A 14,431-nucleotide genomic window follows, 5' to 3' on the forward strand; every position below is an offset into this window, starting at 1 on the left:
GCCGCACGCAACTTGCGTCAGCGCCGTCGCCGTAAGACACGCCTGCCTCTATTCCGACAGCTGCGCTCGCTGCGCGGCTTTCTGGGCCTTGTAGGCAGCGTGCGGCCTTCAAGCCCAGCTTCGTTTGATTGGCTCAGCGTCGCCAGGGGCCCCTCCGCATTGGTCAGCCCGTCTCCGAGAGGCCCCGAGCAACCGCCGCCCCGCCCTGGCGACGTTTGTGAGGAGAGGCGGGCGCCATGTTAGCGCAGGCTCGGCAGCTGCCGCTGCTGCTGCTGCTGCCGCCGCGACAACGTACCAGGAAGGAGGCGGAGACGCCGGAACAGCTCCGGCTGCCGGAGAAGCCGTTGGGGCTGGCGAGGCGGCGGGTCACGGGTCGCAGCCGAGGGGCGGCGCTGATGCGGTTGGTCTGAGGGGCGGCTGCTGAGGCGGCGGCGGGCGAGGCAGCCGCCCGGCCTGAGGGAGAGAGAGAGAAAGAGAGAAAGCGCAGGATGTCGACTTCCGCCGCGTCCTCGCTTCCTGCGAGCGCCGTTTCCTCGGAGGGGAAAGGGCTCCCCCGGGGCTGAGGCGCTCCCTCGGCGCCTTTCCCGTTCAGGCCTCCTCCTCCTTCGCCCGGCCTGAGGCCTCGCCGCAAAGGGGTGGAGGAGGAGGAGGAAAAGGAGGCCTCCTTTCCTTCCCCGCTGCTGTTGCTGCCCAGGCCGGCCGGCCTGCCCTCCTCTCTCCCGAGGCCGCCGGTGGAAGATGGCGTGGGTGCTGAAGATGGACGAAGTGATCGAGTCCGGCCTCGCGCACGACTTCGACGCCAGCCTCTCCGGCATCGGGCAAGAGCTGGGCGCCGGCGCTTATAGCATGAGGTGGGTCGGACCCTCGGCAAGCGGGGTAGAAAAAGCGGGGAGGGAGAGGAGCCGGGCCGCGCTAGTGCGGCAAGTGGGTGGCCTTCCCTTCGGTGGAGGAGCTGCGCGGCGCCTCCTCTATGTGGCTCTTAGTTTTATTTATGCTTTCCAGGTTTATACATTTCACTAATTTTACAATCATTTTAACATTTCAAAACTCGGACTTCCTTCCCCCTCTTTCTGCGGTTCTTTAAATTTATTTTTGGTGTCTTCCGCATATTCCAAATTAACTTAATTTGCTCATTTATTCATCTACTTTAAATATATACTGTTATGAAACCGCAGGTCATTACTGTACAATAATCCTGCCAATGCTCTTATATGTTTACAATTTATCTGCAAATATTCAGTAAGCCATTTCCATTCTTTTATAAAAAGTTTATCTTGATTTCTTACTCTTCGGTAAGTTTCGCCATTACTGCATATTCCATAAGTTCTTGTATCCATTCATCCTTTGCTGGGACTTCTGCTTCTTTCCATTTTGGGGCAAGTAACATTCTTGCCACTGTAGTAGCATACATGAATAAGTTTCTATACAGTTTAGGTAGTTCTTTCCCTATAATTCCCAAAAGAAAAGCTTCTGGTGTGGTTTTTTTTTTTTTTTTTTTTTTTTTGCAAATGTTATTTTAAACATCCTTTTCAATTCATTATATATCATTTCCCAGTAAGCTTTAAGCTTATTACAAGGGAGCTGCCCCCCCGGGGGGGGGCCTTGGGAGTCAGGCCATGATCCTTCTCTCCAAAACGAGCACAAGGGAAGTGGATAGCCCCTTCCCACGCTTACGGAACAAGCCACGCCTAGCGCAGCCTCTATGGTAACTTTGGGTGCATGCAGATGTTCTTCCTCCAGGCGGCCTTGACTCTGGTACCTTTTCTGTTGTTCGCTTAGGTGGGAGGAGGCAAGGGATTACAGCCTTTGCCAAAATAATAATAAAGGCAGATGGCCTTCTCAGTAGTGACCCATCAGATGTCAAGTAAATAAACAACTGTCTTGACTTTTAGAAGACACCTGAAGGCAACCTTGTATTGGGTTTTTAATGTCTAATGTACAATATTATTTATGTGCTGAAAGCTGCCCAGAGTGCCTGGTGAAACCCAGCCAGATGGGCAGGGTATAAATAAGAAAATTAATAATAATAATAATAATAATAATAATAATAATACAGTGGTACCTTGGTTTTCAAACGCCAAAAACCGGGAAGTAAGTGTTCCAGTTTTCACACGTTTTTCGGAAGCCAAACGTCCAATGCAGCTGTTGGCTATTGTTTCTGGGGCGCCTGCACCAATCAGAAGCTGCGCCTTGGTTTTTGAACATTTCGGAAGTCAAACAGACTTCCGGAACAGGTTAAGTTTGGTGCTTTTATTTTTGCTTATTTATTTTGCGTTTCCGTTTTTGAGACTTTTTGGTTAATTTGTTTTTGTGAATGTGTGGAACCCAGTTCAGCTAGTGATTGATGAATTGTGTGACTGCGGAAATGGATAAAAGCCCCCCCCCCCAATTCCAAACAATCATCAGTGCAGGTAAGAAAAAAATTAATTTACATTTTTATCATCTACAATAATGTCTTCTTTATTTTATAGTACAGTAAATTGATTTTTGCTTTCATTTTATGGATCAGTGGTCTCATTAGATAGTAAAATTCATGTTAAATTGCTGTTTTAGGGGTTGTTTTTAAAAATCTGGAAAGCATGCCTTAGTTTTGGAACGCTTTGGTTTTGGAACAGACTTCCAGAATGGAATAAGTTAGAGAACCAAGGTACCACTGTAATAATAATTTATACCCCACCCATATGGCCACACTGGGCAGCTTACAGCACATAAAAATAAGATAACAATAATTCAGGTAGACGGGGTGCTGTTGGTAAATGAAATCCCCATTCTACACTTTCCCCCCCAGAGTCTGCTATTCACGTTTGCATTTTGCTTTAAAGCCCTAACAGTGCTCTGCAGCAGGTACAAATTTCATAAGTTTACAAATTTTGGGTGCTTAGTTTTTCCTCTTTTTAAACGGACAGTATGTTGTATCTAAAATGTCTTGTATCTTTAGTATAGGTTAGATATGATCTCCATTTTATTCCTCATGTGTGGCATTATTCCAAGTTGTGTTGTTCGCTTTTAATTTGCATGTTAGGCTGTGCTCTAATTGTCTGTCTGCTTGTTTTTTACTGTGAATTGAAGAAAGGGCTCTGAACTAAGTCCTGCAAAAAACTTAAGCAATAAACTCCAATAAAGCCAATGTGTATTGGTTGGTTTTAGATTGTCATGGGAGACCAGGGTTCAAATCCCCATTTGTTCATGGAGCTAGCCGAGTGACCTTGGGCCAGTCACTGTGTTTCAGCCTAACTTCTTTTCAGGGTTGTGAGACTAAAAAGAGGATGAGAGAACCATATATAACACCCTTGAGCTCCTTACAGAAAAGATGAAATATGAAGAAGAAGAAGAAACTCCCACCCCAATAATAGTCAAATAAGCCAACATTACTTGCAGACATTTTAAATTCCAATTTGAAACTAATAACACTAGCGTATTTGGCTACTTGTGGGATGGGTGAGTGGGATCATTCCACACCAGGGCAGAGGGGAGAAGAGAATCAGAGGTTGAACCTTGTTTTACAGGTGGTGGTGGTTAATGTGATGTAAAGTTCACTTTTCAAGCAATATGCTTACTAAAGCCATTAACAACAGCAATTATATATAAACGTCCATATCAAGCAATCCACAGCATCTAGGTAAAAAACGCAAAATGCAGAGGAGGGGTTTTGTAGATCTTAGCTGGAAGGACTTGCACAGTTGTGGCGGGGGTGGAGGGACTATTGAGAATGCCTTCTCAAGTTTCTGCATACCAGATTCCAAGCAAATGCAGCACTCTCAAGAGAATCCCCACCAGTTCTCAGTGTCTGGGGCAGGTATATTTGGGGAAAATCCTTCCATTAGATACCTAGATTCTGAGTCAAGCTTTGCTTTGCTTGTCAGCACAAGTACAGTGAACTTAACATGATAGCTTATAGGCAGTCAGTGCAACTCCTTCAAAACTGGTGTAATGCATTCCTAAGTAGGCTATTCCATTTAACTGCCTAGCCATTAGCTCCAGCGTCTCAACCAACCTTAAGGGTAGCTCTACCTAGAAGTGTGGCATATTAATCCATTCTTGAGAATACCATGATGTGGATCACTGTCACCTGGCTATCCCTGTCCAGGGATGGCCATGGCTGGCATACCAGCTGAAGCAGGTGAAAAGTAATTTTTGCCACTTGCACCTCCACCAATAGTGATGGCTCTAGGTACGTCCCAAGCTATGTACCTCCTTCAGAGGCAGTGTGATTTCATCCAGAACAGGAAGCCTATTCCGTTCCTGGACATGGGAGTTACCTATACACAGCAGCTCATGAGGATCCAGCCCACCATGGTATCCAAACACTGGTTTGTTATACTTGCTCAGATTAGTCTTCACATTCTTATCTATTTGCCACTGCAGTTCCCACCACCACCATCCATGATCCCTGGAGTGCACAAATTTGGAGCGGCTTTGGGAGGCAGCCAAAAGTTGTGGTTGCCACCAATCTCTGCTAATTCAGGAAGGACTGTGATATTATTGGTTTTGAAGCTGACATTCAGAGACACTGGGTAGCAGCAAATTCTGATATTTCTGAAGCACAGCAGAGTCAGGGATTTGTCTTGCCTTCACTTCGGGCCACCTAAACAAAACAATCACTGTTGAGGGGCAGTCGAGGACCTCATGACATACATATATAGTCTTTTAAAATAATAACAACATACTGCATTATTTCGGGAACTGTTGGCATAAATGTCACTGGAATTTCATCCAAGTGTAATAACCTTTTTCCTCATCTGTAGTTATCAAGGTTTCCAGTATGCCAGGGCCTGATTTGTATAACTTGACCTTTATAACTATGTAACTTGATTAAACTAGTACGTAAGCCACACTTTTCTAGGAATTTGGCCTTTTCTGATGAAGTAATCAAATAGTAGATTATGTTATTTATTCTTTATGTGAAGAGCGGCTGTTGCACTTCCCTCTCTCCCTTCCAGTCTATTTTTTTCTCTGGAACCATTTTGGTTAACAGATGGGATAAAAATTAAATAAATTCTAAGAGAATCTGTGTAAACTATAGCTATGGATTGCTTTTATATTTTGACAAGAATACATTGCTATATGCCCTGCTTCCACATTTCTTTAGCCCATTCTCTTTCTTTTGAGGTGCTAGTTATGTCACAATCTCTCATGTTAGTTTGAAGTTATCAACAGGTATCTAAGAACCTTGTTTTGTGATTTTTTCCCCTTTCTCTGACAATGATGCAAGTGGAATATTTTTTTCCCCTTAAACAGGGTTGGATTTTTTTAGAGCAAGTTTATTGAACCTTTGTGGTGAGTTTTGGGGGTCATCAGATATTGTTCAGTAGTTGAAATGTCTGTCTAGGTCTAGGATGAGGTATTTCATATATTGCAGAGAAATGCTAGTGACTAAATCGGTCCCCTAGTGTTAGTACTTCAGAATAACCTTCCAGAACACTCAGATAACCACAGATGGTACGTAGCAAGAAGGTGACTTCTTAGGTAACTCAGCTCTGTTTCCAGTTAAGATTTCATCAAGAGTAGCCAGTACCTTGGGTTTCACTTGCATCTGTGGCTCACTAGCTGATATATCAGTTAACACTTGCTGGCTTGCACTCTTTATAGACTGACGTTTTCTCTATATTAGATAAATTGTGTTTGCTTTTTGTTCACATGATTTAAGGCAGACTTTTGTAAACTGGATTGGTGCATAGTGTAGTTCCCAACTACCTGTTATGAGCTAAAACTGCTGTTTCAGTAAGATTTCAGTATTGAGTTGATTAAAAAAAATTAAAAATGAGGGTTCTGCTTCTGCTTTTCCAGTAGTTGCTCTTTCTCTTGTTTCTAATGCTATCTGAAGTTGAAAAAGGTGATTGCAGTGCAGCTTCTGGCATTGACATATCATTTGAAATACTTCTGCTTGTTTTGAAAACGATGCCATGTGTTAATGTGAAGTAACTGAGTACATGATGAACGGTAGTTAGCAGACTGGCCCACATAGTAAAAATTTGTAAGGCTGATGAGTAAATCCCTGGAGATTTTGAGGCAGATGGTATCTCACCATGTTGTCTGGGACTCTTAAGCTATTAGCGTAATGGAATCTTTAGTTGTAAATAAACAATGTCATCATTTTTTTCTTCAGTTTCTTTAGTATCAACTTGATGTAACTACAACAGTGTTTATGAAGAATGGGCAAGATTCGCTACATAAATTAAAACAAAGTCCCAAATATGTAACTTTTGTTTGTTGAGAAGCAAGCATGAAATAGCACCTGAAATATCTGTTATGTTAAAGGATAAGGTGTTAATTTCTGCTATAACTTAGCCTATAAGTGGTTACATAATCATGGTGTCTACTTGTAATTTACAACTGTTTACATATTTTTCTTCATTCTAGAGTTAGGTTGCCATTGTGGGATGCTGTATAACAAACATAGCATGGCTCACCCTTGGTATCAAGGAAAAGGCTGCATTTTATGGATCTCTCTCCCAGGAAATTCAGCATGCTGCTCTTCCATTTTTAGATGGGCTTTGGAGATTCTTTTACTGTATTCCATGGTTTTCCCCCACTTTATATGGTTTTAAAACTTATTCTTGCTGGCTCTTTTGTTTTGCTGATGTGTTTTATAATCTATTGGATACTCTAGATACTATGCAACTTTTAATTGTTTTGTTATTTCATAATTATTTTGGTTACATGAGCTGCCTTCCAGGAAGCAATTTTAAAGGTGGGGTAAAAATACTTTCAAATAAATGAATTATATTGCTGGGGTTTCAGCATACATTCAGAAGGAGAATTGTATTCAAGGATACTGTTTTCCTGGAAACAAGACTGTCGCTTCCAGCTGGTATGCCACTGGCCTTCCCAGTGAGTAATTTACTTGTTGCTAACAAACAGAAGTAAGGCTTCTGAGATCTAACACGTTGGCCTGTTCTCATTTCAGTGATGTTCTGGCACTGCCCATTTTCAAGCAAGAAGACTCCAGCCTTCCACCTGACAGTGACACAAAACATCCACCATTTCAGTATGTTATGTGTGCTGCAACGTCTCCAGCTGTCAAACTGCATGATGAAACCCTTACTTACTTAAACCAAGGTTAGCATTGTTCTTCTGAGCAGACTTCTGCTGCTCTTGTATATGGCTATATTTTAATAAACTTTAAATGTCTGAAATAATAATGGTTGTTCAAAATACTTGCTCATTGTAAATATCAGTGTTTGTTTGGGTATCCTGGAATGTATACAGAGACAACAAGGAAAGGCATTAGATTTTATAGTTATAGTTATACAAACATTTCCATTAACAGGAAATGTGTGGTTTTTTCTAGATGCTGGCTAATCCCAACATGAGATTGAATGGCGTCATATGATAGTGTTCTTTGTTTCTCTTTAGGGAAAAAGCCAGACTTGAAGTTCTGTTGAGAAGTAACAGTTGCAGTCAAGGTTAATAGTATTGCTAAATAAAATGAAGTTTAGACTACGAAGATAGCATATGGGGTATGAAATAAGTTTTTGAGAGCTCTTAGTTTTAAAGATTGCCTCTTAATATATTCTCCTAAACATTTCTTTGAATGCTTGGTGTAATTTAGTCACCTTGGCAATGTAGTGTTTTGTGAAGTGCATTGGCACATTTAAGAAAATGCATTTCCTCAACTTTGTTCATGGGGCAGGGATTGTGGTACATTGCTCTTTAAACTGCATTTATAGCTGCTTTTAAATTTCTGTATTGGGATAAGATTTGTTCCATATGTTCATTTTTTAATACTGAAAAAACCCTGTCCTTTTGATACTTTGATGTAGTATTTTTATAAATTGGAATTTAATACTAGATTGAGGAATGCGTCAGATTGTCACATAACTATCTATAGACGACTATTTGTATTATGTGAATGGGAAACACAAAAAGGATAATAATTTCAACATTTATTTACTTGTACTAGGATGGTTTCAGCCTGGTGACTACAAGGCTTGATTTCGTAATAGTCATTTCTGTTATTGCTTCTCCATCTCGTAGTGTGTTTTAAATCAGTGGTTGCTTGTTATGTCCACCCTGATTTGTGCACTGGCTGTCTATAAGAGTGTAGGCTGTATTTAAGATGGCACTGTGGTTTTCAAGGCTCTGTTTGATACAGGCACAGACATTCCAGATACTTTGTAAGAACATCATTTAGAGATACCATGTGGTGTCATCTTAAATCAGTAGCTAAAAGGTGCCATTTGTCAGCAGAATCTTTAGCATATAGTAGCTGTCTTCCAATTTACTTTCCCTTCTTCCTCACTTTTGCAAAAGGGCCTAAATAATTTTCTTTTCCTCATGATATTTACCATTGTGTGTTTTCCCTTTCACATTCCACTTTCCTCTTTTTAACAGAACAGTTTAAAATTGTTTTAATATACAGTACAGTAATGATTGTATTGTACTTCAATGTCTTTGAAAGTATTGCAGTAAAGTGGCATTTGGCCAAGGGCACTACATAAGTGAACTTATTATTTTTTTCCTTTGAAAGGTCAGTCCTACGAAATCCGGCTGTTAGATAATAGAAAAATGGGAGATATGCCAGAGATCAATGGGAAAATGGTGAAGGTATGTTGTTGGCTCAGTCTTGATTCCGTGATTCTTTGTAGCAATTTGGAGCTACTTCCAATGACAACATTTCCCTGTTTTGGCTCTTAAAACTGCAGCAAGGAGAGAATGCATCACCCACTTTCTAATGACAGAAGTTTCAGTATAGGTCTGGACACCCCCAAATCTTGTACATGGCTGGACTACTGGGAAATTCTAAAGAATTCATGTCAGTGGTGTAGGATGTCATTTTGCATTTCCAGCATTTCTTCCTGGTAACTTTTAAGACCTGAGTAGGGAAATTAATGTCAAAAGCAGCTTACTTCTGAGAAGAGTTGTTAAGGAATTTGAAGTTTTCAGATAGTAGATTTAACCATATTTAGTACTTTCTGTGTTTATCCTAAATACACTAAAGCATTTTACATACATTATTTCAATAACTCCATACATTAGTAATGTAATACTATCCTAGTTTTACACAATTTGTTTATAGTAGGGAGGTCTGGAGCTTAGACCATCCAGTGCTGAGGTCTGAACTGTGTACTTCAGCTCTAAATCTTCCTACCCCAATTCAAGTATATATAGTTGACTCTAATGTATAAAGGCAGGAACTGTTGAATGTGAGAAATCTTCAATAATATGTAAACATAATTTAATTACCTTTTAGTTTAACTTTTCAGTTGTGGGAAGGAAAAAATTACCTTGTGTGAAGTCTCACTATTCAGAATACTCCGCAGAATTTAATACATGCGGGTTTGGATTTTTTTAAAAAAATTGTTATTATACCTGCCTAAAAGGTGGCTCAGTACTAGTGATGCTATCATAGCTTTCTGTATTTGAGATCAGATCTGAGCTTTTAGAGCTCAGAAAATTTGATATGTTTCCCCTTTCTACTTATTCTGAGCTGGTCTTGACATGGGGTGAGGACACCCATCACTATTCAGTACCCAAAAAGCCTTCACTCTATACTTGGTTTTTTGTTGTTGTTGTTTTTTGAAGTATTTTATTAAAGATTTCTTGATTTACAAAAGTATGTGCAATGTCTCTTGTATTTTTTACATGTGTCATTTTTAAAAATCAGTTTCATTTGTTGAGACATTGGGAAGAAAAGGGGGAAAGAGGTGGACGGAGGGAGGATGGGTAGGGGTGGGTTCAGGTGACGATGTTTCTATTTTACTTAATATATGTAGGGTTTGATGTCAGCGTTGCTTGTGCAGGTTCTCTTTTGTTCGCTTGTGTTCCTTTGGTGGTGAGAGAGGTTGGGGTTGGCCTAGGGTGTGGTTGTTCATTTGTGATTGGCTGTGGTGGTTGTTTTCTTGGGTGGGTGGGTGTTTTGGATCAGGTTAGCCATATTGATTTGTATGCTGTTGGTAGATTTTTGTCATTGTCCTTTTGGGCTGTGTGTGTGATGAAGGGGAGCCGTGTCATTTTCAGCTTATTGGTTATTTTTTCTAGTAAGGCTGTTTCCCATACTATTTGGTACCATTGGTCCATGCTTACTCCCGACAGGTCTCTCAAGTGTCTGGTTATGATTTTTCTGGTTGCTGAAAGTAGGTGGGTTATGAGTTATTTGTGGTGTAAGTGGGCATTATTGTCTTGGAAGGTGTTTAGTAAGGCCAATTCTGGGGTGATTTCTAATACTTGCTTGGTTATTTTACATATTTCTCGTATGGTTGTTGTCCAGAATAGTTGGATTTGGGGGCACTCCCACCACATGTGGAGGTATGTGCCTGTGGAGATGCACCCTGTCCAGCATTTTGGTGAGGTTCCTGGATGTATTAGCGCTAATTTTCTTGGCGTTAGTTACCACCTGTAGGTGAATTTCAGAGTGAGTTCTTTTCTTTTTGTTGATATGGATTTAAAGGGGTTTTTAGACCACATTCTGGTCCATAGGGCTTCTTTTAGTTACAGCAGCTGTGAATGTTTATCACCTTAAGAAAAACATACCCTAAGCTTCCTGGCAAGTGGGTGAGGAAACTCCTGGCTGTCATGATTCCCAGTCCTCCAATCTGCTGGCGTTACCTGAGACTTCTAAATCAGTGTTAGGGCTGCAGTCGACAAAATAATTTAGAGTGAATGTCATAGGGTACATGAGCCCATTTTAGTTGAGTTATACAAGTATATTTCCAGCCTGGTTGTTTACCTCCCTTCTTGTTTTCTGAAAGGAAGAATATTGTGAAGCAGAGAATGAGGTGTATATTTTTTTCTTAAACTGGGTGCATATTCTTACTCTGGAAGAAATGTCCTTGATGATTATCATATCTTAAAGCACATGTACTTTACTGAGGAACTTGCTGATGGATTTATTGAGCCTGTAACTGATAGGTGACATTTTCCTTATTTTGAAAAGCAGTGCTACTTTACTGGTGTGATATTTCCAAAATTCTAAATGGAGTAGTCCAGTCATATTTGGAGGATACCACATCAGTTAATCTGGATTAAATTTACATTGTATCTAGCTGAATCCAGGTTACAGCTTCTAGTGAATATAATTTTTAACAGGTTCTGTTTTCTAAAACCTGTACAGACTCGCTTGCTGTCATGTCAGTATCTCCCCCTTCTTTTTTGTGTGTGCCCCCCTCCAGTTTTATATTGCTAACACATAGGTTTGTCCAGTCCCATCAGCCTGTTTAGTTTTTCTTTGAAATCAAGATAGCTCAGTTGGTAGAGCATGAGAGGCTTAATCGAAAGGTCGTGGGTTTGAGCTCCACGTTGGGTGCAAGGAGTTAGACTAGATGATCCTCATGGTCCCTTCCAACTATGATTCTGTGATACCCCTTTCTCTGGTACTCTTTGAGTTGCAAATAATCCAGGAACTTTTATCACCCTGATAGAAGAGAGAGTGCACATAAACAGGTAAAGAATCATCAGAATATTCAAAGCTAGTTTAAAACTAAGGTATTGTCACTCTGCAGGCAATCTGTGAGAAGCTCATACCTTTGTATACTTCAGCATTCCTCTAAAAGGAAGCATGGCTCTTGTTTGTCTAATTTCATTGCAGTAGGAGAATTTGGGTGGGCATAGCATTGGCACATGTTTACACTGCAAACTAGATATCCGTCATCTTTTCTTTTAGAGTATTATAAGAGTTGTGTTCCATGACAGAAGACTGCAGTATACTGAGCATCAGCAACTTGAAGGTTGGAAGTGGAATCGCCCTGGAGACAGATTACTTGATTTAGGTAGGTGTGTTAATTAACAACCTCTTCATATGAAGAGATGAATTAACGAGAGAAGTGTTAACTCTTCTGATATACTACTGTATATAGTAGAATTTGAATTGTACATGGTTTAAATAATGCATGATTACATAGATTACCACAAAGGGCATTGGAAATTCTCTCATTCATTTTGAGATACAGTGGTGCCTCACAAGACAAAAATAATTCGTTCTGTGAGTGTTGTCGTATAGCGAATTTTTCGTCTTGCAAAGCACCAACGGGAGAATAGCAGTTTGACCGGGGGGGGGGGGGATTCGTCTTGCGAGACAAGCCCATTGACAAATTCGTCTTGCGAGACAGCCTTCCGCTAGCGAATGCCTTTCGTCTAGCGAGTTTCTCGTCTAGTGAGGCATTCGTCTAGCGGGGCACCAATGTACCCTGTTAGTAACAATAGATGGTGAGATTAAGCACAAAGATGGTATTTTTTAAAAAAAACAAAACAAAACCCAAAGACTTGAAACTTTAAATAAAATTTCTGCATGTTCATTATTGCTACCATCAATCTATCCTAAGAGAACATTATTTAAGATGAAAATGTGCAAATGAAAACTTCACTACATTGTTTCCCCCAAAAAACCCAAAAACTGTGTTTATTTTATAAAGATATTCCTATGTCAGTTGGAGTAATCGATATAAAGACAAATCCAAGCCAGCTTAATGCAGTTGAATTTCTGTGGGATCCTGGAAAACGAACATCTGCCTTTATTCAGGTTTGAAGATTTGTTTTCTTAAGAAATGATAGTAGTCTTTAATGGTGGGGAAGAAATGTTGGTGATCTTTAATGATTGGAAAGAGCTGAAACACAGTCCTTGCTCTTCTTAGTTGTAACATCACTCTTGTGTACTGTATGCAACAAGTTAAATAATTGCCAAAATCTTGAAAATAATTTTTTTTCTCAAATGAAGATTACAGCTTGTTTACTCCTCCTCCCATAAAAAAAGAAAATTGTAATACTGTAGTGACAAATGAACACCATATTGTGGCTTTTTTTTTTAAACCCCTAGGTACATTGTATCAGCACTGAATTTACACCTCGTAAACATGGAGGTGAAAAAGGAGTTCCTTTTAGGATTCAGGTTGACACTTTTAAACAGACAGAAAATGGAGAATACACTGATCATTTGCATTCGGCCAGCTGCCAAATCAAAGTTTTTAAGGTAAGAGATGTTAATAAACAGCAGGGAGGAAATTGGTGTACAGAGGCTTGTAGTATTTATTTTGAATTTATTTTTTTAAAGCTTGATTTCTGTGTGTAATTTAATTTTTAGCCAAAAGGGGCAGATAGAAAACAGAAAACAGACAGAGAAAAAATGGAGAAACGAACTGCACACGAAAAAGAAAAATATCAACCTTCATATGACACTACAATTCTCACAGAGGTAATAATACTGAATTTTTTTCGTTTGCAGAGATAAATGGCACATAGTACACATAACATACTTTAATCTAAGGAATGAGTTAGCGTGTCAAGGGGTGGGTCATAAGCTAAATATATCTAAAAGTAGGCTTTCCATTTGACAGATGTCTTTGACAAAGAAACAAAGACCCATAAGACTTAGGATCAAGTAGAAATATATATTTTCTTAAAACATTTAGTTTTGCTCAAACCTCATGTACATGTCTAAAAGCCCTTCAGTGCTGAAAGAAAACTGTCTCAGGGTTTGTTTTGTTCTTGTCCGGTTTGAGCCCAGAGCTGTATTTTAGAAGTTATTGAATTTATGGGCAGAGCCTCACTGGGTTCTTGCATTTCTTTTTATTTAAACACCAGTGAGTTTCCTATAGCTTTCTAACGATTGCAGAAGTTTTTAAAAGGCTTTTAAATTTTCCTCACTGTATAATGAAAAGAAATTGATCCACATCTTTGGTGTTTGTCCAGATGAGGCTTGAGCCTATAATTGAAGATGCAGTTGAACATGAGCAGAAAAAGTCCAGCAAGCGGACTTTGCCAGCAGACTACGGTGATTCTCTGGCAAAGCGAGGCAGTGTAAGGGACTTCTGCTTACTTTTCATTGTGCAAGTTATCTTGTGCAGTGTTAGATATAGGACCAATTTCCATCATCCAAGATTAAAAAACAAGGATTTTGTCTGCCTTGGCTTAATTTCGTGCACTTTCGTTTACCCACAAATTACTTCATGCTTGTATCTTAGTGAGAAATACTTCCTAAATCTAACACATAAAAATGTCAGCAGGCCTGTGACTCTTAATAAAAGCAAGAGCTTCAGTTTACACCTGAAATGGCTTTATTGAATAGCTGTGTTCTTAACAACTGTTTTCTCTCCTGTAATTAATGGAATTAAGAAGTAGCAATATCATTCAGTTGAGATTTATTTTTCTTTATTTTCACATGTAAGTTTCCACAAACTATTTTTTTCATGGCTCTGTGTTGTCTAACTATTTGCAGTAATAATACTTTGCTTTTCTTATTAATGGCTTTCTATTTGTTAATACTATTGTTAAATTCCTAAATGAGCTTGGCCTAATCATGTATTTGCTCAATATGCAAATATTTATATGATACACTTCTTAAAAGTACAACCTGACAGTTGAACAATGCTATGTAGGCCTTTATTCTTCCCTCTGTACACACAACAAAATAGGCCTTCTCCATTTTTTAGCATGAAAGCATCTGCCAGTGAAAGAGCCAGTTCAAGCATATCCAGCTGTTAAAATGTCCTTGGCTAGA

At 39.8% G+C, this 14,431-nt stretch overlaps 1 protein-coding gene across 3 annotated transcripts in view; it reads left to right on the top strand.

Annotated features, from left to right (window-relative positions):
• Positions 1-276: 276 nt before the first annotated feature.
• The window catches only part of UBP1 (upstream binding protein 1), a 32,188-nt gene continuing 18,033 nt past the window's right edge, over positions 277-14,431 (top strand). Inside the window, exons 1-8 of one of the 3 annotated variants that reach the window (XR_004427687.1) lie at positions 277-851; positions 6,908-7,059; positions 8,471-8,547; positions 11,603-11,708; positions 12,351-12,457; positions 12,752-12,904; positions 13,016-13,126; positions 13,624-13,731. Coding sequence is in view for 2 of the 3 variants with exons in the window: in XM_033166159.1 (XP_033022050.1) it covers positions 739-851; positions 6,908-7,059; positions 8,471-8,547; positions 11,603-11,708; positions 12,351-12,457; positions 12,752-12,904; positions 13,016-13,126; positions 13,624-13,731 (927 nt within the window). In the remaining variant the exon portion in view is untranslated. The remainder of the gene's footprint in view (positions 852-6,907; positions 7,060-8,470; positions 8,548-11,602; positions 11,709-12,350; positions 12,458-12,751; positions 12,905-13,015; positions 13,127-13,623; positions 13,732-14,431) is intronic. The other 2 variants (XM_033166159.1, XM_033166160.1) reach the window with 2 other exon arrangements.

Source organism: Lacerta agilis, chromosome 12 (genome assembly GCF_009819535.1).
Source record: "Lacerta agilis isolate rLacAgi1 chromosome 12, rLacAgi1.pri, whole genome shotgun sequence".
Taxonomy (NCBI): domain Eukaryota; kingdom Metazoa; phylum Chordata; class Lepidosauria; order Squamata; family Lacertidae; genus Lacerta; species Lacerta agilis.